At 50.3% G+C, this 24,418-nt stretch overlaps 1 protein-coding gene and 1 pseudogene across 2 annotated transcripts in view; one reads left to right on the top strand and one right to left on the bottom strand.

Annotated features, from left to right (window-relative positions):
* The first annotated feature begins 184 nt into the window (after positions 1-184).
* Positions 185-24,418, top strand: part of ANKLE2 (ankyrin repeat and LEM domain containing 2) — a 41,718-nt gene continuing 17,484 nt past the window's right edge. Inside the window, exons 1-7 of one of the 2 annotated variants that reach the window (XM_063646853.1) lie at positions 185-530; positions 7,433-7,891; positions 11,740-11,946; positions 14,380-14,573; positions 14,691-14,879; positions 19,374-19,496; positions 21,779-21,845. In XM_063646853.1, coding sequence (XP_063502923.1) covers positions 350-530; positions 7,433-7,891; positions 11,740-11,946; positions 14,380-14,573; positions 14,691-14,879; positions 19,374-19,496; positions 21,779-21,845 — 1,420 coding nt within the window. In that variant the 5' untranslated portion in view covers positions 185-349. The remainder of the gene's footprint in view (positions 531-7,432; positions 7,892-11,739; positions 11,947-14,379; positions 14,574-14,690; positions 14,880-19,373; positions 19,497-21,778; positions 21,846-24,418) is intronic. The other variant, XM_054444869.2, reaches the window with a different exon arrangement.
* Positions 16,630-17,743, bottom strand: LOC129009872 (tumor protein D54-like; annotated as a pseudogene).

The following is a 24,418-nucleotide window of genomic DNA, read 5'->3' as shown; positions in this document are numbered from 1 at the left end:
CCGCGCCCGGCCCCGCCCTGGTGGCCCCCCCCGGCCCCAGCCCCGGTCCCCGCCCGCGCATTGCGCTCCCCGCGCCGCGCCGGTCCCAGGACCCCGCGTCGGGCTGCCCGCGCCCCGCCTGCCGCGCCCGCCCGTCCGCTCGCCCGGCCCCGCCCGCTTGGGGCCCAGGGCCGGGGCCGCGCCCTCGCCGGGCCTCTGTGAGCGGGGCTGCCGCCCGTGTCCCCCGCGTCGCCCCGGCCGCCTCGAGCGCGGCGCCGTCAGGCTGGGCGCGGGCAGCCCGGCGCGGGGTCCTGGGACGGGCGCGGCGCGGGGCGCGGGCTCCGCGGCGGCTGCGGCCCGGGCGGCGGCGATGCTGTGGCCGCGGCTGGCGGCGGCCGAGTGGGCGGCGCTGGCCTGGGAGCTGCTGGGCGCCTCGGTGCTGCTGATCGCTGTGCGGTGGCTGGTACGGCGGCTGGGCCCGCGGCCGGGGGGTCTGGGCCGCAGCGGGACCCCAGTTCCTCCGCCAAGCGCGGCCGCCGCCCCCGCCCCAGGTAAGGCCCAGGCGGTCGCTGGGCCCCCGCACCCTGGCCCCCTTCCCCGCCCCGACGCCCTCCTCGGGCCCGGGTCCCGGGCCGCGCCCCTCGAGCTCCTGGAGCCGGCAGCAGTTGGGCGAGGCCGCCGGAGCAACCAGGGCCGCTTGGGAAAGGCCATTCCGGCCGCGGAAAGGGCAGTTGCGGGAGACTTGGCTTCCCGGGGCGGGGGCGGAGGGGCCACGCCGGGTTCGGGGGTGAGAGCTTTTCCGGGCCCGGGAGCAGCCTCCGGGGAAGGCGGCGGGGGCCCGGCGAGGCGTTAGCGGAGGAGACTCTTACTGCAGTCTATCGAGACCTGGGGAGGGATGGCCCAAAGCGGGGCGGCGCGGCGCGGGGAGGAAGCCCCTGGGTCCCGGATGTGTTTGGAATGTGAAGCCATTGCAGTTACTGGTCATTGAACATAAGGCAGAGACGGAAAAGGCAAATGTAACTTAGGGGTTTGGGGCCAGAGGAAACGGGAGAAGGTGGCCATTTATTGCTTTGGGTAGACTGTCGGGTCTGGGTGATGTGGAGATCAGAGGTGGGTTTTGGTCCTTTTAAGTTTGAGGTAAATGATACAGTGAACTGTGTATTTCACCTCCATTCCCTTTTCCTGGCATACAGCTCCTGAAATCCCGGGAACCTCCAAAGTGATGTCTTTTGTAGGCTGAGTGGACTGGTGGCCGGCAGCCCCTAGGGAGCTTCTGGATGGGGCTGGTCGCAGGAAAGACCGAGGCAGGGTTAGAGGTTCTGGGGACTTTCAGTCCCACCCCCAACCTCCGGGGAGGGGAGAAGGGTGAAGGTTGAGTTGATCAGCAGTGGCTGATGAATCATGCCTGTGAAATGAAGTCTCTGTAAAAACCCAAAAGGGCTGGCTTCAGGGAGCTTCCAGATAGTACGTGGGGGTTCCTGGAGGCGGTGCCCAGAGAGGCCCTGAATTTCCAAGCGCTTCCCCCCGGTTTTACCTCACCCATCTCTTCACCTGTATTCTTTGTAATCCTTTATACTCTGCTGGTAAGTGTAAGTAAAACATGTCTGTGAGTTCGGGAGCCACTCTAGCAAATTACCGCAACCTGAGGAGGTCACCGGGTTACACCCCGTCAGTCCGAAGCGCAGGTCAAACAACGTGGGCACTGGAAATGGGGGGCAGTTTTGTGGGGCTGAGCCCCTAACCTGTGGGGTCTGCTGGTATCTCCGGGAAGACGCTGTCAGAATAGATGACTGAATTAGGATGACAGACGACACCCAGCCTGTGTCCACTGCAGAACTGATGACCTGCGTGATTCGTGGGGAGAAAACCCCCACATATCTGGCGTCTGAAGCATGTTGCAAGACTAGTGGGGGTAACTGAGTTTGTTTTTACTCTAAATTGTCAGACTGTTAGTCACTGCGGAGCGGTGCTTTCTGATGATTGAGTGGGGATTCCTGTCCAATTGTGTGAGTTTGTGTCCTGGCCCTACCACTTTTTTTTTTTTTAAGATGGAGTCTCACTCTGTCGCCCAGGCTGGAGTGCAGTGGTGCGATCTCGGCTCACTGCAAGCTCCTTCTCCCGGGTTCAAGCGATTCTTCTGCCTCAGCCTCCCGAGTAGCTGGGATTACAGGCGCCTGCCACCACGCCTGGATGATTTTTCTATTTTTAGTAGAGAGGGGCTTTCACCTTGTTGGCCAGGATGGTCTCGAATTCCTGACCTCAGGTGATCCACCTGCCTCAGCCTCCCAAAATGCTGGGATTACAGGTGTGAGCCATCGCACCGGGCCCTACCACTTATTGCTGGAGGCTTAACCTGTTTTCAGCCTGCTCATTTAGGAATAGGAATGATAGTAATACCTGGTTAGGCTTTTTTGGGAGTTGGGTAAGTGCAGCACTTGGTATGTGTTAAGCACCTCTCAGTGCTGTTACTGTCACCACCGGCATCATCCAGGCAGAGCTGCGGACAAGGTGGCGGGGGGTGAGGCCGGTGTTTTGAGAATGGCTGAAATAAAAAATACTGATATTTTTGTTTAATATAAAAATATGTTTTTATATTACATATGATGTATAATATACGTATATTATATGGCATATATTATATATCGTATGGCATATATAATACACGTATATCATATGGCACATATAATACATGTATATCATATATATAGTTAGCAGAGATTTAGAGAAACTGGGTCTCGTGCATTGTGGGTAGAGATGGAAAGTGGTGCAGCTACTCTGGGAATCAGCCTGGCAGGTTTTTAGGAAGCTAAACCTGCCCTGCATTCCTGAGCTTTTATTAGACAAATGAAAGTGATTTTCACACAAAAACCCATATTTGATGTTCATAGCAACTCTATTTGTAATTGCCAGAAACTGAAATAACTCAGATGGTTAAACTTGCATATCGATACTCTGGAGAGCCGCTCCGCAGCGATCCACTCTGCCACGTGGGTGCCCTGGGGTGCCACTCCGTGTGATCCACTCTGCCACGTGGGTGGATCTCAAGGGCATTATGCTGAATAGGAAGAGCCAATCTCAAAAGTTGTGTACTTGGCTGGGTGCGGTGGCTCACACCTGTAATCCCAGCACTTTGGGATGCCGAGGCAGGTGGATCACAAGGTCAGGAGTTCAAGATCAGCCTGGCCAACATGGTGAGGCAATCTCCACTAAAAATACAAAAAATTAGCTGGGCGTGGTGGCAGGTACCTGTAATCCCAGCTACTCGGGAGGCTGAGGCAGCAGAATTGCTTGAACCCAGGAGGTGGAGGTTGCCGTGAGCAGAGATCATGCCACTGCACTCCAGCCTGGGTGACAGAGCAAGACTCCATCTCAAAAAAAAAAAAAAAAATTGTTAATGGAACGTTATTACTCAGTGTTCAGACCTAGCTGTTTCTCACATCTTTACCCATCGATCTGTCAAAGATCATGTGATCATACTGATACTTCCAATTTCAATGCAGTGTCCGTGGGTTTATTCTTTTTTTTAGATGGAGTCTCACTCTGTTGTCCAGGCTAGAGGCTCATTGCAACCTCTGCCTGCCCAGTTCAAGCGATTCTCCCGCCTAGCCTGCTGAGTAGCTGGGATGACAGGTGTGTGCCACCATGCCTGGCTAATTTTTGTATTTTTAGTAGAGACCTGGTTTCACCATGTTGGCCAGGCTGGTCTCAAACTCCTGACCTCAAATGATCCACCCACCTTGGCCTCCCAAAGTGCTGGGATTACTGGCATGAGCCAGCCCCCTGGCTTTATTCTATACAGGCCCAGCCCCCTGGCTTTATTCTAATGCAAGAGTCAGTAAACTGTGGTCCAAACTGGCCGCCACCTATTTTCCTAAGTATAGTAAAGTTTTATTGGAATACAACCATACCCTTTTGTTATGTATATCTGTGGCGTCTTTTTTTTGGAGACGGGGTCTTGCTCTGTTGCCCAGGTTGGAGTGCAGTGTGGCACAAACAGGGCTCACTGCATCCTCAAACTCTTGGGCTTAATTTATCCTCCTGCCTCAGCCCCCCAAGTAGTTGGAACCACAGATGCACGTCACCACACTCAGCTAATTTTTTTTTTTTTTTTTTTGGGGACGGAGTCTCGCTCTGTTGCCCAGGCTGTAGTGCAGTGCCGCCATCTCTGCTCACTGGAAGCTCTGCCCTCTGGGTTCACACCATTCTCCTGCCTCAGCCTCCTGAGTAGCTGGAACTACAGGCGCCCGCCACCATGCCCAGCTAATTTTTTTGTATTTTTAGTAGAGACAGGGTTTCACTGTGTTAGCCAGGATGGTCTCAATCTCCTGACCTCGTGATCCACCTGCCTCGGCCTCCCAAAGTGCTGGGGTTACAGGCGTGAGTCACCACACCCAGCCATCAGCTAATTTTTAAAGTTTTTGTAGAAAGGGTGATGCCGTGTTGCCCAGGCTGGTCTTGAACTCCTGGGCTCAAGTGATCTTCCCGCTTCGGCCTCCCCAAGCGCTGGGATGACAGGTGTGAGCCACCACACCCGGCCTGTGGCTGTTCTGAGCACTCACGTGGCCTTTGGCTGATAGAGTCTGAGATGCTTACTCTCTCGCCCTTTACAGGAATCGTTTGCTGAAACCCTGTTCTCACTCCCACTTTCCTTTCTGTCATTGAGAGTCCTGGCTCTCATCAGCCACCATGTATTCCAATTATTTACTTTGTCCTAGAGTCCACAGAAAATAGCTTTAGGTGTGCTAACCTATACCATTGTGAAAACACCTACTGCCTAGATCCTGTTCACACGGTAATGGTGCACAGTTCTTTTTGTCTTTCTCCTTAGGGCACCTAGTCACTCACTGCTTTCCAAAGTTACGTAGGTTAGCTTCCCCTGTGTTATCACTTGTAATACAGTTAGGTTCATTTCTTCTGGCTAGTATTCCATTTGGGTGTTTCCCCCATCTTTTTGTTTATTTACTTATTTCTTTCTTTCTTTTTTTTTTTTTTTGAGATGGAGTCTCGTTCTGTCACCCAGGCTGGAGTGTAGTGGCGCGATCTCGGCTCACTGCGACCTCTGCCTCCTGGGTTCCAGCGATTCTCCTGCCTCAGGTTCCCAAGTAGCTGGGATTACAGGTGCCCGCCACTGCGCCTGGCTAATTTTTGTATTTTTTTTAGTAGAGATGGGGTTTCACCATCTTGGCCAGGCTGGTCTTGAACTGCTGACCTCGTGATCCACCCACCTCGGTCTCCCAAAGTGCTGCGATTACAGGCGTGAGCCACCGTGCCCAGCTTTACTTATTTCTTGAGTGTGTAAATCACGAACATGTTTTTAAAAGTCAGAACCCTATAGAAACTTAAATTCAGATGTATTACTCCCCCCCCATCTTTTTTGTTGTTGTTGTTGTTGAGACAGGGTCTGATTCTGTCACCCAGGCTGGAGTGCAGGGCTGCCATCTCAGCTCGTGGTGGCATCCACCTCCCAGGCTCAAGTGATCCTCCTGCCTCATCCCCCTGAGTAGCTGGGGCTGTAGGCGTGCACTACTATGCTCGGGTAATTTTTTTTTTTTTGAAACGAGGTCTCGCTCTTGTCCCCTGGGCTGGAGTGCAGTGGCGTGATTTCGGCTCATTGCAACCTCCACCTACTGGGTTCAAGCAATTCTCTTGCCTCAGCCTCTCGAGTAGCTGGGGTTACAGGCGTGTACCACCATGCCCGGCTAATTTTTGTATTTTTAGTAGAGACGGGGTTTCACCATGTTGGCCAGGCTGGTCTCGAACTCCTGACCTCAGGTGATCCGCCTGCCTCCCAGAGAATATAACGGGCTGGGCATGGTGGCTTATGCCTGTAATCCCAGCACTTTGGAAGGTCGAGGCGGGCGGATCACCTGAGGTTGGGAGTTCAAGACCAGCCTGACCAACATGGAGAAACCCCGTCTCTGCAAAGTACAAAATTAGCTGGGCGTGGTGGTGCACGCCTGTAATCCCAGCTACTCGGGAGGCTGAGGCAGGAGAACAGCTTGAACCCGAGAGGTGGAGGTTGCAGTGAGCCGAGATCGCGCCACTGCACTCTAGCCTGCCTGGTGACAGAGCGAGACTCCGTCTCAAAAAGAAAAAAAAAAAAAGGCTCACGCTTATAATCCCAACACTTTGGGAGGCGAAGGCAGGTGGATCACCTGAGGTCAGGAGTGCAAGACCAACCTGGCCAACATAGTAAAACCCCATCTCTCCTAAAAATACAAAAATTAGCTAGGCGTGATTCTGGGTGCCTGTAATCCCAGCTACTTGGGAGGCTGGGGCAGGAGAATCGCCTGAATCCAAGAGGCAGAGGTTGCAGTGAGCTGAGATCGTGCCACTGCACTCCAGCCTGGGTGACAGAGGAAGACTCTGTCTCAAAAAAAAAAAAAAAAAAAAGGTGGCATTAGATTAAGGACAGAGGGTTTATATGAAAAGTGGAATCCTGCCCGGGACTGAGATCCTCTTTGTTTATTCGTAATTATTCTCCACTTGCCCCCACCCCTTAAACTGTGCCCTACAAGTTGCTCTGACCTACTGTGTGCCTGCTACACTGTAGATTGGCTACAGCCCTTTGTATCAGTTCCTCAGCACCAAACTGTCTGTGTACAGAGAATCTGGTGAGGTGCTTATGCCTGGGCAGAATCTTGGGGTCAGTAGATCCCCCTTCCAGGGTCTTTGGCAGATTCATTCATTGTTTAAAAGACAGTCCCCTCTGCCAATAAGTAACAGCATTTTTGGAATTTTCTTGGAGTTGCGGAGATGGGGGCATCATAAAATGTTTTTGGCCGCCACGGTGGCTCACGCCTGTAATCCCAGCACTTTGGGAGGCCGAGGCGGGCAGATCACCTGAGGTCAGGAGTTCGAGACCAGCCTGGCCAACATGGAGAGACCCCGTCTCTACTGAAAATACAAAAATTAGCCGGGCGTGGTGGCAGACGCCTACTTGGGAGTACCACTCGGGAGCACCACTGCACTCCAGCCTGCGCGACAGACCGAGACACCATCTCAAAAAAAAAAAAAAAAAAAAGAATTTTTTTTTTTTGAGCTGGAGTTTCGCTCTTGTTGTCTAAGCTGGAGTGCAGGGGTGCAATCTCGGCTCACTGCAGCCTCCGCCTCCTGGGTTCAAGCGATTCTCCAGCCTCAGCCTCCCAAGTAGCTGGGATTACAGGCATCCACCACCACACCTGGCTAATTTTTTGTATTTTCAGTAGAGACAGGGTTTCACCATGTTGGCTGGGCTGGTTTCGAACTCCTGACCTCAGGTGATCCGCCCGCCTCAGCCTCCCAAAGTGCTGGGATTACAGGCGTAAACCACCGCGCCCAGCCAAGAAAAAAAGTTTTTAATGACAGAAATAGAAACTGATGCCATTATGTAATGAACCCTAGTACCCATCACCCAGCTTCAGCAGGTGTTAGTATTTTGTGACTCTATTTGATTTTTTTGTCTTGGGCCTAGGTGAAATGACAATGGATGCTGTGTTGGCTCGATTGAAACTTCTGAAACCAGATGATCTTAGAGAAGAAATCATCAAAGCCGGATTGAAATGTGGACCCATTACATCAACTACAAGGTTCATTTTTGAGAAAAAATTGGCTCAGGCTTTACTGGAGCAAGGAGGAAGGCTGCCTTCTTTCGACCACCATGAGGCAGGTGTCACAGCTCTCAGCCAAGACCCACAAAGGATTTTGAAGCCAGCTGAAGGGAACCCAACTGATCAGGCTGGTTTTTCTGAAGACAGAGAATTTGGTTACAGTGTGGGCCTGAATCCTCCAGAGGAGGAAGCTGTGACATCCAAGACCTGCTCAGTGGCCCCCAGTGCCACCGACACCTACAGAGCTGGAGTGACTGCGTCTAAGGAGCCGCCCCTGTACTATGGGGTGTGTCCAGTGTATGAGGACATCCCAGTGAGAAATGGTAATGGGACCGTGTGTAGGATTTCCTCACACAGATAGCACATACGCGGAGGGGCGGGATGACGTCTGAAAATGGAAAACTACAGATTAAAAAAGAAAAAATCCAATCCCCTCCATCTCATCACCCCAGTTAACCATTAACATTTTTATGTAGAACTTTTCTGAAATATTTAATTTAACATGAGAACTGTTAAAATTTGTTAGGTAAATTGGATTGTATGAGATATGCTGGACTGAGATATTAATATTAGCTGGCTGGCTGCTGTTGGTTAGGAACTTTGTTGATTAGTCATCTCCCCCTTTTTAAAATGCAGTGTAACCTGCACATCTTTTTATGTTAATGAATGCAAATGGCCAATGAATGTATAAATAATTTTCAGCATCAAAGATTCGTAGTTTTATTTTTTATTTATTTATTTAGTTTTTGAGACAGAGTCTCACTCTGTTGCCCAGGCCGGAGTGCGGTGGCGCGATCTCGGCTCACTGCAACCTCTGCCCTCCCAGTTCAAGCGATTCTCCTGCCTCAGCCTCCTGAGTAGCTGGGATTACATGCGCCTGCCACCGCATCTGGCTAATTTTTTGTATTTTTAGTAGAGACGGGGTTTCACCATCTTGGCCAGGCTAGTCTTGAACTCCTGACCTCATGATCCACCTGCTTCGGCCTCCCAAAGTGCTGAGAGTACAGGCTTGAGCCACCGCGCCCGGCCATTTTATTTTTTGAATTTATTCATTCATCTGAGACAGGGTGTTACTCTGCCACCTAGGCTGCGTTGCAGTGGTGCAGTCACAGCTCACTGCAGCCTCAACCTTTCTGGCTCAGGTGATCCTCCCACCTCAGCCGCTTGAGTAGCTGGGACCATAGGCATATACCACCACACACGGTTAATTTTTGTTTTTGTTTTTGTTTTTGTTTTTGTTTTTTTGAGACAGAGTCTCGCACTGTTGCCTGGGCTGGAGTGCAGTGGCGCGATCTCAGCTCAGTGTAACCTCAGTCTCCCGGGTAGCTGGGAACTACAGGCGCCTGCCACCATACCCAGCTAATTTTTTGTATTTTTAGTAGAGACAGGGTTTCACGATTTTGGCCAAGCTGGTCTCGAACCCCTGACCTCGTGATCTGCCTGCCTCGGCCTCCCAAAGTTCTGGGATTATAGGCGTGAGCCATCACGCCCGGCCAATTTTTGTATTTTTTATAGAGACGGGGTTTCGCCACGTTGCCCAGGCTGCTCTCGAACTGCCCTCAAGCGATCCACCCACGTTGGTCTCCCAAAGTGCTAAGATTACAGGCACACACCAGCACACCTAGCTAATTGGTTGTTTTTGGTGTTTTTTTATTTTTTTTTGAGACCGGGGTCTCTCTGTCACCCAGGTTGGGGTGTAGTGATGCGATCTCAACAACTCACTGCAATGTCTGCCTACCAGGCTCAAGCAGTCCTCCCACCTCAGCCTCCTGAGTAGCTTGGGATTGCTGGGATCACGGGCATGTGCCAGTACGCGGCCAGTTTTTTTGTATTCTTGGTAGAGACAATGTTTCCCCATGTTGCCCAGGCTGGTCTCCAACTCCTGGGCTCAAGTGATCCGCCAGGCTCGGCCTCCCGAAGTGCTGGGATTACAGGCGTGAGCCACCTCGCCTGGCCACACGTAGGTAATTAAATTTTTTTTTTTTTTTTAAGAGACTGCGTCTCGGTTTATTGCTTAGGTTGGTCTTGAACTCCTGGCTTCAAGCAGTCCTCCCACCTGAGCCTCCCAAAGTGCTGAGATTACAGGTGTGAGCCACTGTGCCCAGCCCAAGAACTGTAATTTTAAAGAAGATTTAACATTGGAAAAAAAAAATGAGAACTCAGTATTGATTGGAATGCCAGAAATTGCACACTGTCATTAGTATTGTTATTACTGTGATATCATTTGTGGTGATGCCTATGAGTAGATAATTGGTTAAACACTATGAATAGAATGGAATATTACTCTTCTATAAGATCTTTTTAAAGAATACTTAGTGGCTGGGCGCAGTGGCTCACGCCTGTAATCCCAGCACTTTGGGAGGCCGAGGCAGGCAGATCATGAGGTCAGGAGATTGAGACCATCCTGGCTGACACAGTGAAGCCCCGTCTCTACTAAAAATACAAAAAATTAGCGGGGTGTCGTGGCGGGCGCCTGTAGTCCCAGCTACTTAGGAGGCTGAGGTTGCAATGAGCTGAGATTGCGCCACTGCATTCCAGCCTGGGCGACAGAGCTAGATTCTGTCTCAAAAAAAAGAAAGTAACACTGGGAAATGGTCATGGTGCAGTTATTTTTATTATTTTTTATTTATTTATTTATTTGCTTATTTTTTGAGACAGAGTCCTAGTCTGTCGCCAGGCCGGAGTGCAGTGGTGCAATCTTGGCTCACTCCAACCTCTGCCTTTTGGGTTCCGGTGATTTTCCTGCTACAGCCTCCCGAGTAGCTAGTACTACAAGCATGTGCCACCACGCCTGGCTAATTTTGTATTTTTAGTAGAGACGGGATTTCTCCACGTTGATCAGGCTGGTCTCGAACTCCCAACATCAGGTGATCCACCTGCCTCAGCCTCCCAAAGTGCTGGGATTACAGGCGTGAGCCACCGTACCCAAACTATGGCCATTTTTATCCAGTAGTGGACAGTAACCATTCTTCTGTTATATTGTCCATAAATTTTTGTCTCCTGGCCAGTAGTGTATATCTTATGTATTTACAATAGTCTCATACAAAACTTAATTGTGATAGTTCCACTCCAGAGCTTTAATGTTTTTATATAATCAGGATTATCTTGTTTTGAATGGTTTCTTGGCATGTTTAAAAAGGCATTCCCAGCCGGGTACAGTGGCCCAGCCATGCCTGTCATCCCAGCACTTTGGGAGGCTGAGGTGGGCGGATCACCTAAGGTCAGGAGTTCAAGACTAGCCTGGCCAACATGGTGAAACGCCGTCTCTACTAAAAATACAACAGTTAGCCAGGTGTGGTGGCCGGTGCCTATAATCCCAGCTACACGGGAGGCTGAGACGGGATAATCGCTTGGACCTGGGAGATGATGGTTGCAGTGAGCCAAGATCACACCACTGCACTCCAGCCTGGGCAGCTGAGTGAGACTCCATGTCAAAAACAAAACAAAACAAAAAAACAAAAAAAAATAGGCATTCCTGGTTGGGCGCCGTGGCTGACACCTGTAATCCCAGCACTTTAGGAGGCTGAGGCAGGTGGATGACTTGAGGTCAGGAGTTTGAGACCAGCCTGGCCAACATGATGAAACCCCGTCTCTACTAAAAATACAAAAAATTAGTCAGGCATGGTGGCGGACGCCCATAATCCCAGCTACTCGGCAGGCTGAGGCGGGAGAATCGCTTGAACCCGGGAGGCAGAGGTTGCAGAGAGCCAAGATGGCACCACTGCACTCGAGCTTGAGCAACAGAGTGAGACTCCGTCTCCAAAAAAAAAAATAAAGTAAAAAATAAAAAGGCGTTCCCTGTTCAAAATTGTGTTTAAAATTCTCTTATGTTCTTGGCTGACATAATTATAGTTTTTTTTTAATTTGCCTTTTAATAATTTTTATTTAGATCTTTATATGAAATTTAGTTTTTAGGATAGAATCTTGGCATATAGAATTACGTATATGAACATAATATGTATCATGTTACATGCATATACACACACCGTCAAGCTTGTTAATTGCTTTATTTTGGCTAGCTAAGGCCCTTTTTCTTCAGGATTAAAGAACTGAACTAAGCCAGGCGACTGGGTAGCAGACGTGGAAGCTGATGGTTAGGCCCAGGGCGTGGCCAGGTGACAGCTCTCCAGTCACCCATCTCTGATTTTCATTTGTTACTTTTCCTACCCAGAAAGGATCTATGTTTATGAAAATAAAAAGGAAGCATTGCAAGCTGTCAAGATGATCAAAGGGTCCCGATTTAAAGCTTTTTCTACCAGAGAAGATGCTGAGAAATTTGCTAGAGGAATTTGTGATTATTTCCCTTCTCCAAGCAAAACGTCCTTACCGCTGTCTCCTGTGAAAACAGCGCCACTCTTTAGCAATGATGGGTTGAAAGGTAAATCATGCAGCTGTTCACATCTTGATGTTCCTGTCACATTGATCCCACCCTGTTTTGTGCCTTCTTTCCTCCGATGTGGTAACTTGTTTTCTCCATGATGGTAGAGTTGATGGGGTCTCAGTGGACCAGGAAGCCATGCTAGCTCTGATACTGATGTGCCAGTAATTAGCATCTTGACTGTGGAGAAGCTGAAAAGAACGCTGTGGCTGCTTCCATCTGTCCCCATGTCTGTTGGATTTTTTTCTTTTTTTTTTTGTAAAGAGACAGGGTCTTGTTCTTTTGCCAGCCTGGAGTACAGTCTGGTGCTATCATGGCCCACTGCAGCCTCAAACTCCTGGGCTCAAGCAATCCACCTGCTTTAGCCTCCCAAGTAGCTGAGAAATAGGCATGCACCACCACACCCAGCTAATTTAAACCTTTTTTTTTTTTTTTTTTTTTTTTTGAGACGGAGTCTTGCTCTGTTGCCCAGGCTGGAGTGCAGTGGTGCGATCTCGGCTCACTGCAAGCTCTACCTCCTGGGTTCAAGCGATTCTCCTGCCTCAGCCTCCCGAGTAGCTGGGATTACAGGTGCACACTGCCACGCCCAGCTAATGTTTGTATTTTTAGCCACCATGTTGGCCAGGCTAGAATTTAACATTTTTTTATGGAGACAGGGTCTTGCTATGTTGCCAAGGCTGGTTGAATTGCTGGCATCAAGTTATCCTCCCATCTCAGCCTCCCAAAGTGCTGGGATGACAGGCGTGAGCCCCTGCGCCTTTTTGGATCCTGAGACCAGTCTACTTCCCCACCTGAAGCTATACCTGCTTCAACGACTAGGGCATCTGGAGAAGTTGGGCTCATCTGTAGGAGCGGTCCAGCCCGAAATCTGACCGGTGCCCACCTCCCAGCTCAGAACTAGGGTTTTGTGTGAAGAGGCTCTTCACGGTCAGCGTGGGGTAGAACCTCCGCCTTTACCTTTCGTCTGGCCTCAGCTCCTGCTCCCTCTCGCAGCTCACAGTTGTCTGGGCTTCCCTGGCGGGCTGGTACTCCAGAGGAATGTTGCCCTCTCCTTCCAGTCATCCGCCTGCCCTCAGTCAGCCTTATACAGGTGCTTCCTGGATGGAAACCAGAGTGGCTTCTAACAGATATGGATTTCCTTCTTCGCAATTTGTGAGAATTCCTCAGAAGGAAATCACCTTAAGACAGAAATCAGGCTGGGCACGGTGGCTCATGCCTGTAATCCCAGCACTTTGGGAGGCCGAGGTGGGCAGATCACTTGAGGTCAGGAGTTTGAGACCAGCCTGGCCTACATGGTGAAACCCTGCTTCTACCAAAAATATAAAAAACTGGCCGGGCGCGGTGGCTCATGCCTATAATCCCAGCACTTTGGGAGGCTGAGGCGGGTGGATAATCTCAGGTCAGGAGTTTCAGACTAGTCTGGCCAACATGATGAAACCCCGTCTCTATTAAAAATACAAAAATTAGCTGGCCGTGGTGGCAGGTGCCTGTAATCCCAGCTACTTGGGAGGCTGAGGCAGGAGAATTGCTTGAAACCAGAAGGCAGAGGTTGCAGTGAGCTGAGATCACGCCACTGCACTCCAGCCTGGGTGAAAGAGCAAAACTGCGTCCCCCACAAAAAATCAGCTGGGCATGGTGGCAGCCTCCTTAATCCTGTAATCCTTTGCAGCTGCACTGTGCACATCGAAGGTCTTGCGTGATTTCTGGGAGTGTTCCCTTGCCCGCCGCTGCCGTTATTCCTCCTCCACCTACTGACCAAGCTTTCAGAGTTCACTGGCCGGGTGTGGTGACTCATCCCTGTAATTCCAACTTGGGGGCTGAGGCAGAAGGATCCCTTGAAGCCAGGAGTTTGAGACCCACCTGGGCAACATAGACCTCATTTCTAAAAATACGTATATATATATACGTATATAAGCCAGGCGTGATGGCACACAACTGTAGTCCCAGCTACTTGAGGGGCTGAGATCACTTGAGCCCAGGAGGTCGAGGCTGCAGTGAGCTATATTCGTGCCACCACACTCCAGCCTGGGAAACAGAGCCAGACCCTGTCTCTGAAAAAACCCAAAGTTCACCAAACTTGGCCTCATTCACAGAGCCTTTCCCAGCAAGATTGTGGCAGAGTTTGGCTGCTCTTCTGCTTGCTGTGCTCACGGGGGCGCGCTGGCTGCCGTTGTAGGCTGGGGCCCCCAGTGAGATTGTGGCCGGGTCTGGCTGCTCTCCCCCACTTGCTCTGCTCAATGGGGCTCGCTGGCTGCCATTGCGTTGCATGCTGGGGCCGGTGGCCGTGGGCCCTTTTCGTCTTCCCTCGCCTGTGCCTCCCAGTTGGGCCAGAAGCCTCTGTGGAAAGCTCCTTATCCCTCATCAGAGGGTGCATGGGTGACAAGTGACTGTTGGTGAAACTAATCGTTCTTAAATTCTGTCTTTTACTGACAGATGGTTTGTGCTTGTCGGAATCAGAAACAGTCAACAAAGAGCGAGCGAACAGTTACAAAAATCCCCGCACTCAGGACCTCACCGCCAAGCTTCGGAAAGCTGTGGAGAAGGGAGAGGAGGACACCTTTTCTGACCTTATCTGGAGCAACCCCCGGTATCTGATCGGCTCAGGAGACAACCCCACTATCGTGCAGGTAGGTCTCGGCGGTTCCCTCGGGTAGGTGCGCGGTCCCGGCGGTTCCCTCGCAGTACTCGCACAGGGCGCATCCACACGTCAGATAGGAAGCTCAGATCCTGCGGTTCTCTTTCAGGAAGGGTGCAGGTACAACGTGATGCATGTTGCTGCCAAAGAGAACCAGGCTTCCATCTGCCAGCTGACTCTGGACGTCCTGGAGAACCCCGACTTCATGAGGCTGATGTACCCTGATGACGACGAGGCCATGCTGCAGAAGCGCATCCGCTACGTGGTTGACCTGTACCTAAACACCCCCGACAAGATGGTGCGTGCGCACCCTCCACTCACGCTTTCTTTTTTTAATTGTTTAAAAGTTTTTCCCCAAAAGAATGCTTTATCGACAAGTTACTCGTTAGTATAATAACTTTGGGGAAAAGATACATCAATTACACCCCTGCAACCTGCCTTCTCACCACATCCCACTGGACAAAGGGCACTGTGCGCTGGGGTTCCCTGGCCCCTGCATCGTCGTCGTGTGTGCAGTGCTGTCCCCGAGGGTGTCTGAACCGTCTGGGGACACGGTTGTCAGAGGACATTTCCTCTGCCGAACAGGACACCTTGAGCTGAGCAGCCCTTCCCCTCCCGGGAGTGGCAGAGCTGTGCACACCACAGGCAGGCCCTCAGTGTCCTACCAAGAGCCACTGAGGCACAGAGCTGCCCCTGCAGACCACGCTGCCTGACACGCAGGGCTGTGGTGAGAGAGGCTGCCTGACACATAGGGCTGTGGTAAGAGAGAGGCTGCCTGACACACAGGGCTGTGATGTGAGAGAGAGGCTGCCTGACACGCAGGGCTGTGGTGAGAGAGGCTGCCTGACATGCAGGGCTGTGGTGAGAGAGAGAGGCTGCCTGACACGCAGGGCTGTGGTGAGAGAGACTGCTGGGGTGCGACTGCTTAGAAACAGGAACGATCTTCGTAGCTCCTGAGAAAAGGCAACAGCAATCCTGGCCGATGCCCACGCCCCACCCTCCACCTGACCTGTGGGGTCGTTTCTTCTTAAGTGCAGCCAGCAGGCGGGTTGGAGTCACTGATGAGTGCGCCCCGGGCCAGGCCCATGCAAGGCAGCACTGTGAAGGGGGCACAGCTCTTCTAAAGGGTGCTAAAGACAGGCTTTTCCTTCTCTTAGCCCCTCCCACCCCCGGGAGCCCGAGAGTCCTTCAGGGCAGAGTAGGGAGCCAGGGGAGCTGCCCTGCTTGAGAAGAGAAGTAAGTTTTATACACTGGGATGGAGCGTGTTAGTGAAATCAGCACCCCAGCTGGAACAGGCAGTCACGCAGGCCAGGTGTAAAATCCCACACAGTGCTCACAGCCGTTAAGCAACCCTCATTTATATGTTTATGATAAGTAAAGCATGAGGCAATGTGAGGCTTCAATTTCAGCTTGAGTCCAAAGAAATAATATTCTTTCACTAGGAGGCTGAAGCTGCTTTGCCTAATTTCGATTTTTGAAAAGTCCACTGCATTAAAAAATAAATGAATTTGCTTTTCATTAAAGCTAGATTAGTACAACAATTACACAGTTGTTGATAATCAGTTTACTTTCTGTGGGCAGAAAATGGACAGTTTTCTTGTTTAGCATTTCAAGATAAACTCATGGAACAAGTAGGGCTTTCTGGGTGATTGCATTCCTTCTGTGAGTTAGGGAAGGAGGAAGTCAAAAATGCCACTTACGCGTAGGACTCTTCAGTCCTTCAACATTCTGATGGGCTAACCTGATTCTTTTTTTTTTTTTTCGAGACAGAGTCTTGCTCTGTCTCCCAGGCGGGAGTGCAGCGGCACGATCTCAGCTCACTGCAAGCTCCTCCTCCTGGGTTCAACTGATTCTCCTGCTTCAGCTTCCCGAGTAGCTGGGACTACAGGCACCCACCACCACGCCTGGCTATTTTTTTTGTATTTTTAGTAGAGATGGGGTTTCACCGTGTTAGCCGGGATGGTCTCCATCTCCTGACCTTGTGATCGTTCTGCCTTGGCTTCCCAGAGTGCTGGGATTACAGGCGTGAGCCACCGTGCCTGGCCACTAACATGATTCTTAAAGGGAGCCCGGGCTTTGGCTCAGTATTTCAAATTCTCCGCCCTGTCCACTTCCTGTACCCCTAGGAAGGACAGCACAGTTATCTGTTACATCTACAAACTTTAGTATATAATTATGTACACAACTGTTGAAATTCATGTGGATGCAGCAGCCACGTCTCCTTGTGGATGGGCAGGACTGTTCTCAAAGCCGGCTCTGCGTGTGCGTCCTGGCTGGCCACTTTGTTTTGCAGAGCTCCGGCCGTGATGCTGAGGGTGTGTTGCGTGTGCTCTGCAGCTGAGCGTAAGTGACCACAGGCTTAGAGAGTTGCGGGATCCGACGGGTTTGTCGCCCCTCCTTGCCGAGGAAGGGAGATTGTCCTTGCTGTTCTCTGTCACCCACGACCTTAGACTTCATGGGCCCAACTTGGTCTTCAAACGACTTGAAAGTTGCAGAGTTCCTTACGTCTCTGAGCTTCCTGCTGATGGCAGAGCCCACCATGGACAGGGCCGCTGAGGTATCTGTCTTGGTTGAGGTCTTCTGTCTTGCTGTGGGAGCATTTCCTGAGTCTTGCAGAGATCCGGGTGGGCCACTTTCTTATTCCACTTCCCGTTTCTCAGAAGTCTTCACATAGGCGTTAGAGCGGGTTCTGTTTCAGCCTCCAAGGCAGAGAGGCCCAGCCTCCTCTCAAGCTCTCCACAGTCCTCCTCCTTGGCTGCCAGCACTAGTGTAGAGTGACAGTTTCCTCATCCATCTTGGTAGCTGGGCCCTGAGGTCTTCCTCCTCAGCCTCTGTGAGACCCTCAACTGCAGTAGCCTGGGCAGCCCCACCCGTGTCAACAGGGATATTGGTCATGGAGTTGGGCAGCAGGCCTCTGTGAGGAGAATTCCAGTTGACATCTTGGCTGGCGGCGTCTGTGTTCAGGCAGTCATGGGCCGCGGTGCGGGCGCTGTGGGAGCCGAGCAGGCAGCAGCACGGTTGCTCACTGCACGCACGCTGCCCGGGAGCCACCTCCGCTGGCTGTTTTAATAGAAATGGTAGCCAGTATTGTAGTTTAATAAAGATTTGTGAGGCCGGGCGCGGTGGCTCACGCCTGTAATCCCAGCACTTTGGGAGGCCGAGGCGGGCGGATCACAAGGTCAGGAGATGGAGACCATCCTGGCTAACAGTGAAACCCCGTCTGTACTAAAAATACAAAAAATTAGCCAGGTGTAGTGGTGGGTGCTTGTAGTCCCAGCTACTCGGGAGGCCGAGGCAGGAGCATGGCGTGAACCCAGGAGGCAGAGCTTGCAGTGAGCCGAGATCGTGCCACTGCACTCCAGCCTGGGCGACAGAGCGAGACTCCGTCTCAAAAAAAAAAGTCTATAGTGCTTACTGTCTGGTCCTTGTCCAAGAAAGCTTGCCAGCCCCTGGACAGAAGGATGGAGTGCAGGTAGCGTGGTGGTATATGCAAACTTCCAGACCTTTTTGGGGTCACGTGAGAGAGTTGTAAGGGATACATCTAGTGGGTGATGGCGGGAGGGAGCTGTAGGAGGACATTTGCAGGTGACCTAGGCTGTGTTGCCAAGGAGTGGAGGCAGGGGTGTCAGTGCAGGCCGTAGGGTCCGTGATGAGTTTTTGTTCCCTGTGCAGAAGCTTAGGGGTGGCCGCCATGGCATACGATGCCACTGGACACTTCACAGCCAGAATCTTGGTAATCAGAGGTGACGAGAGGTGTTTCTGGCTCTGCTAGGTGTAAATGAATTCTGTTTTCTACATGGTGCAGTGGAGCTGCCTGTGGGATGTCCAAGTGAGGTGCCTGGGAGGGGGCTGGCCCTTCAGGTCTTGGGCTCAGGGGCACTGTTGACAGTGAGGCCCGCTGGTTTGTAGACCACAGTTGAAGGTGAAATTGAGACTGCCCAGAGCATAAGGAAGGATCGGAGGTGCAGCTGTGGGAGCTCCAGGCAGATGGTGTGGAGACCTGTGACACCATCCGGGGAAGGAGGGCGTGACGCAGCGTCACGGACGGAGACCTGGGTTCCCAGCCAGGGCGTGATGCAGCATCGTCAACGTGAAAAGAATTTCGTTTACTGTGGTGTCACATGCCACAGAGACTTCTTTGAGTACAGGCCAAATTCGTGGGCTTTGCTTTATTCTGGTTGTGGTCCTCATCTGTGTATTTCACTTTCTGGGCATGTTTTACATGACATTGTACTGGGCCCTGAATGGTTAAAGCTACTGTTCACTGTTTATGGAGAATTTAAGCTCCTCCGGGGCCTGGGCACCCAGGTCAGTATGCTAAGCTCAAGCCTTGGCATGAAGTGGGTATGTGCTAGAATGCCAATTATTTTTCCATTATGAAAGCAGCGTCTTTTATGGCCTTTTTGTTTGTGAGTCTTTTTTTTAAAAAAAGTGTGAGCCGGGCTCGGTGACTCACACCTGTAATCCCAGCACTTTGGGAGGCCAAGGCAGGTGGATCACCTGAGGTCAGGAGTTCGAGACCAGTCTCACCAATGTGGTGAAACCCCATCTCTACTAAAAATTAAAAAAAAAGTAGCTGGGTGGGGTGGCGGGTGCCTGTAGTCCCAGCTACTGGGGAGCCTGAGGCAGGAGAATCGGTTAAACCTGGGAGGCAGAGGTTGCAGTGAGCCGAGATCATGCCAGTGAGTCTCAAAATAAATGAATGAATGAATGTATAAATACCTATTTTCACCTTAGAGCAACCTTATGAGACAAGTGTGAATAATTGTACTTCCTCTGCACCTTTTTTCAGGGCTATGACACACCGTTGCATTTTGCTTGTAAGTTTGGAAATGCAGATGTAGTCAACGTGCTTTCGTCACACCATTTGATTGTAAAAAACTCAAGGAATAAATATGATAAAACACCTGAAGATGTAAGTACTTATTACAATGCAGTTGCTATCTAGAGTTAGAAATGGAAATATATAAATTTACAGTCTATGATCACAGGCACAGGGAAGCCACAAGGAGCTCTGTATGAGTTGTGTTTGCTTTATGGGCACATGTTAGAACCCTGGCTGTTGAGTAAGGTGCACTTTGTGAAGAAGATGCATCTGTAGAACCAGGAGGGAAGGAACTGACCCAGTTTGCTGATTTTATTTTCCTAAAACTGGCAGTCAGTTGCTTTGAACAGCTCACAGTCTTTTATCAAGTTTCCTCTCTGAACACATCAGTTGACCAGAGTCAGAGCGAACAGAGGTGGTAATGGTGGTGGTGATGATGGTGGTAGTGAGGATGATGGTGGTGATGGTGATGGTGATGATTATGATGATGATGGTGGTGGTGATGGTGATTATGATGGTGATGGTGGTAGTGAGGATGATGGTGGTGATGGTGATTATGGTGGTGATGGTGATGACGGTGGTAGTGAGAATGATGATGATTGTGGTGGTGATGAAGATGGTGATGAAGGTGGTGATGGTGGTAGTGGTGAGGATTGTGGTAATGGTGACAATGAGGATGATGATGGTGGTGATGGTGATTATGATGGTGGTGGTGATGGTGATGGTGATGATGATGGTGATGGTGATGGTGATTATGGTGGTGATGGTGATGATGGTGGTGGTGATGGTGATGGTGGTTGATGGTGGTGACGGTGGTGGTGGTAGTGAGGATGGTTGCGATGATGAGGATGATGGTGGTGAGGATGGTGATGAAGATGGTGATGATGTGGTGGTGGTGATGGTGGTGAGGATGAAGACGGTGGTGGTGGTGGTGAGGATTGTGGTGATGGTGAGTGAGATAATGGTGGTGGTGGTAGGGAGGATGATGGTTGTGGTGATGGTGAGGGTGATGGTGGTAGTGATGATGGTTGTGATGCTGATGAGGATGATGGTGGTAAGGATGGTGATGAAGATAGTGATGGTGATGATGTGATGGTGAGGATGATGGTGGTGAGGATGAAGATAGCAATGATGATAGTGGTGTTGGCAGTGGTGGTGATGATGGTGATGATGGTGGTAAGGATGACGATGCTGAAAGCAGCTAAATTGTATTCAGCTCGGTGTGCACCAGGCACTGTGCTAAGCTTCTCACACATACATACTCATCTGACCCAAACAAGCCTTGTCAGTCAGGCCTCGTCATGATCCTGAGCAGTCGAGCAAAGTACACCTTGCAGAGGGCAGAAGTACGTTCTGTGCCCGCAAAGTGCAAGAAGTATCTGGACCTTCTGAGAACTGAAAGACGAGTGTGATTTTTCTGTGTATTACAGCTGTGAGCTGTCCCTGGTCTAGCAGCCCTTTAGAAATAAAAGCTATAAGGATCTTCTGGTGGTAGTGGCCTCTCCCACACCCCCTCTGTAATTGCTGTTATTACATAAGCGATACATCCACTTGCCATAGAAAACTTAAAATACTGCTTGATCAAAAAGAATAAAATCCACCAGAAAATTCTACAACTGAGAAATTGCCATTATTTTGCATATATGTGATTCAATTTTGTGTGTGTGTGTATCTGTACTTCTTCAACATAAGAATGGCATTTGGTAACCAACTTAAAACTCCTGGCATTTTAAAAAGCATTTGACTTTTTAAAGCTCACAATCAGGTACAGACTCAAAAATGTAGTTGCATTCATAATTTTAGTTAGTTTCTCTCATAGGCTGGTTCCTTTCTTTCCTTTTATTTGAAGGTTGTTGGTTTTTCTATAGTTTCTAGCAAAAGTTCGTATTGCTGCAATTCTTCAAGGGCTGAGAAAGTTGATTTCTTTAGTGGCAAAAATAGAACTTTGATGTTCCGTGTTACTTAGGAGCTCCACCTTGACCCAGCCTCACAACAAAAAGTTTGTGTATGACCAGGCTTCCTGTAAGTGGAACTCCAACAACCAAGAAGGTTAGAAACATGTTCACGTGCTTCTGCTTTTACTCGATGCACTGGTACGTTTTCCTTTTCTTGCAGACAGTTAGAAAATGTCGAGTAGTGCAAAGAAAAAGTAAATTTACCCATAATCCCAGAGTGTGTTCTCCTAGCTGTCCCCTTAGACTTTTAGAAAGACCACACTCTTCACACATTTTCTGAGTGTGAGCTTTATTAAATCTTTAGCATTAAGATACTATTCTGCCTCACTGAGTTTAAAACTATTTTTCTGAAATCATTGTAATGATAAGGAAATGTTGCGATCAAATAAGATTTAGACACACTTTTTTTTCCAATAGGTAATTTGTGAAAGAAGCAAAAATAAATCTGTGGAACTGAAGGAGCGGATCAGAGAGTATTTAAAGGGTAAGATGGGGAGTCGGTGCCTGGATTGTGGGGTCCACGCCGGGAAGGGCCTTGGAGTGTTGGGGGACACAGCAGAGCTTTGCTTTCCTGACCCCCCCAGGTGTAAAGGGTAAGATGGGGAGTCAGTGCCTGGATCATGGGGTCCGTGCTGGGAAGGGCCTTGGAGTGTTGGGGGACACAGCAGAGGTTTGCTTTCCTGACCCCTCCAGGTGTAAAGGGTAAGATGAGGAGTTGGTGCCTGGATCGTGGGGTCCACACCTGGAAGGGCCTTGGAGCATTGCGGGACACAGCAGAGCTTTGCTCTCTCCTGAGCTCCCTGGGCATGTGCCAGCTCCCCTTGGAAGCCTCTCCTTGGGATCATCCTTTCTTCTCCTGAGTTCTCCTAGCTCATTTGCCGCCTCTTTTCCTGTTATCCCTTCTCTGAAGTCTTGTATCTGTTCCTTGAGCTTTCTGTGAGAGAACTTTTTTGAGGTTGTGTGTCGCTGCCTGTTGCTGGTGGCCTCATCCCTGGATCCATAGGTCTCTCTCACAGCAGGTTAACTGTGATGGCTTCTCTTCAGGTGGAGCCTGCAGTTGGCAAAGAACAGCTCAGGGAGAGGCAGGGTCCAGAGCTCCTTGGTTGGGTGGCTGGCCTGGCTTTTGTGTGTCTCTTTGCCTGTGTTGGGGTGGGGTCGCTCCCTGTCACTCGTTCGATTCTGAAGCCGCCACCTTCCTCCTCCTGTACTCCTGGTGCTTGCCCAGGCTCCTGCCTTGGCTCCGGGACACTCCCTCCCCACTCACCTCCGGGACGTTCCCTCCCCACTCGCCTCCAGGACGTTCCCTCCCCACTCGCCTCCGGGACGTTTCCTCCCCCACTCACCTCTGGGAGAGAGGCCTTTGCTTTCTGGACCACCCTCCTCTAGTCAGCAGCTTCTAGTTGTTGGCCCCTGTGCCTTGCGGTTTGTAGGTGCCAGGCGTGTGAAAATGGCTGGTTTCAGGGATGGCTTTTCCTTGCCGTCTTGCTCTGTTTTCAGTGAATTTTGGAAGATGACACTTCTAGAAGCGCCTCTTCTTTGCCATCTTAGCTCGAAGTCTGGAGCTTCTGTTTGCTGGTGAGATTAAAGCAGACGCTGAGGTCCTTTCACCCTCCTGCCTACTTTTCTCTCGGATTCCATTCCTATCCAAAACTCTGTTTCTATTTAAAGCAGGGTCCGCAAATGACTGCTTTTAAAAATAAAATTTTATCGGCATAAAGCTGTCACCACCATTTGCACGCTGTCCGGGTTCTTTCCCAGCACACAGTGACTTGTGGCCTACTGAACCTAATTATTTACTGTCTGACCTTTTATAGAAGTTTACCAACCCTGATCTAAGGTATGAAGAGCCTCTGCTTGTCCCCTGATCTGTTCCCGTCCTAAGTATAATTTGTTAATTACACTTCTTCAGTGTGTGTAGCTGTGCACAGGAAATGAATCCTGCATGCTGTTAGCGGCGAGACTTCCTCCTCAGGGCCGTTGAGGTGTCGCTGCAGAGGCCCAGCAGGAACCTTCAGAGGCCCTGGGAACACACGGCTATGTTGCCAGAACATCCCTGAAGAGCCGAGAGTCTGCTCCGGATTTTCAAATCACACTGTCAGAAATGCTTTGCAACGCTGACATTAAGCATTGCTTCGTGATGGTTTTTAGGAAGCAATTCTGTCTGAGAGATCCTTGCCTATGTGTGACAGTAAAACACTGTCGCCTCAAAGATCTGCCCCAGCAGATCTTGCTGAGGCAGAAGGCAGCACTGTGAGATCCATGTTCCTGTGGGCTGAGCTACACGGCACCTCCAGAGCTCCTGCACCTCCTTCCTGGTCCTTCTGAGGCTCATGCGAAGCCCAGGCATGGTCAGCATCTGTGGTCACGCTGGGGCCTCGGTCACATTGTAGCTTCACATGCCACAGAGCCTGCTACAGGGCTGGCTGCGTCCTGCATCCCACCTTTCTCATCACTCAGAGAGAGACCCACGCTTGTGTGAAGATGAGGAGGGACTCTAAAGTGTTATGAGAGACAAATAGGATCAGAAAGCCAGGCACAAAACCGTCCAGAGACCATGAGTCCCATCTGTAGATAGAAATTGTTAAAAGGGACTCAAATCAATATGCCAAAAAAGTAAACATTAGTATTTTATGAGTAAATTATAGGTAAATTGTACCATATAAATACCATGCACCCTATACTGTATATACTGTATGTCTTTTCATGTGCCACTAAAAGAGGGAAGAAACTGCCAATTAACCTGTAAAATTCCAACGTACATATGATGCATCCAAACATAAGATAGTAATATGTAAGATAGAGTATTTGAATTGCCCTAATTTTCAGTATGGAAAATTAGTACTCTTGAATGGAAATTCTTCAGTACCTTTGGTACTCTTGAATGGAAACTGTCGTACTTTTTTTTAACTTTCATTTTAGGTTCAGGGGTAAGTGTGCAGGTTTGTTATATAGGTAACTTACATGTCACTGGGGTTTGGGGTACGGATTATTTCACCTGGTGATCAGTGTAGTACCCAGGAGGTAGTTTTTCCATCCTCTCCCTCCTCCTCACTCCCT

The sequence above is a fragment of the Pongo pygmaeus genome, chromosome 10, assembly GCF_028885625.2.
Source record: "Pongo pygmaeus isolate AG05252 chromosome 10, NHGRI_mPonPyg2-v2.0_pri, whole genome shotgun sequence".
Taxonomy (NCBI): Eukaryota; Metazoa; Chordata; class Mammalia; order Primates; family Hominidae; genus Pongo; species Pongo pygmaeus.
This window is presented reverse-complemented; position numbering and strand designations above follow the sequence as displayed.